General features: G+C 55.0%; 1 protein-coding gene across 1 annotated transcript in view; it reads right to left on the bottom strand.

Annotated features, from left to right (window-relative positions):
• Nucleotides 1–726, bottom strand: part of LOC104836573 (serine/threonine-protein phosphatase 2A 65 kDa regulatory subunit A alpha isoform-like) — a gene marked incomplete at its 3' end in the record, with an annotated part of 14,399 nt that overhangs the window by 3,749 nt on the left and 9,924 nt on the right. The window contains exon 4 of the mRNA XM_010575237.1: nucleotides 21–135. Within this exon, the coding sequence (XP_010573539.1) occupies nucleotides 21–135 (115 nt within the window). The remainder of the gene's footprint in view (nucleotides 1–20; nucleotides 136–726) is intronic.

Below are 726 nucleotides of genomic sequence, written 5' to 3' on the forward strand. Positions count from 1 at the left end.
AGGGCGTGGCCCCAGCTGACCTTTGACCTTGTGGGAGGCGGCCGCCCGCACCTCGGCCTCGCAGTCCTTCATGAGGCTCTGGAAAGCCCCCACCAGGTCGGTTTTGGTGATTTCAGGGCCCACGGCTCGTTGTAGCTGGAAGGGGGGGGGTCAGAGGTCAAAAAAAAATGTCCCCAGCTGTCCCCAAGGGCATCCCAAATCGTCCCCCTCCCCAAAAGTGTCCTCACGGGTCCCCAAACACCCCCAAATCTGTCCCAAAACATCCCCGGGGGGGTCCCCACATGTTCCAAACCACCCCCAAAGTGTGTCCCCCAAAATATCCCTCTAAAACATCCCCAAACACCTCTGTGTCCTCAAAGCATGTCCCCCAAAATCTCTCCAAAACATCCCCAAACACCCCCAAATGTTCCCCAAACGTGTCCCTAAATGTCCCCACCAACCCCTAAATGTGTCCCCACCACGTTTCCCCCAAAATATCCCTCCAAAACATCTCCAAACGCCCCCAAATGTGTCCCCCAAAATCTCTCCAAAACATCCCCAAACGTGTCCCTAAACACCCCCAAATGTGTCCCCAAAGTGTCCCCCAAAATATCTCTCCAAAACATCCCCAAATGCCCCAAATGTGTCCCCAAACGCCCCCAAATGTGTCCCCAAATGCCCCCAAATGCCCCCCCAAAGTGTCCCCCCCAAAATATCCCTCTAAAACATCCCCAAACACCCCTAAAT

Source organism: Haliaeetus leucocephalus, unplaced genomic scaffold (genome assembly GCF_000737465.1).
Source record: "Haliaeetus leucocephalus isolate CR32 unplaced genomic scaffold, Haliaeetus_leucocephalus-4.0 Scaffold455, whole genome shotgun sequence".
NCBI lineage: Eukaryota > Metazoa > Chordata > Aves > Accipitriformes > Accipitridae > Haliaeetus > Haliaeetus leucocephalus.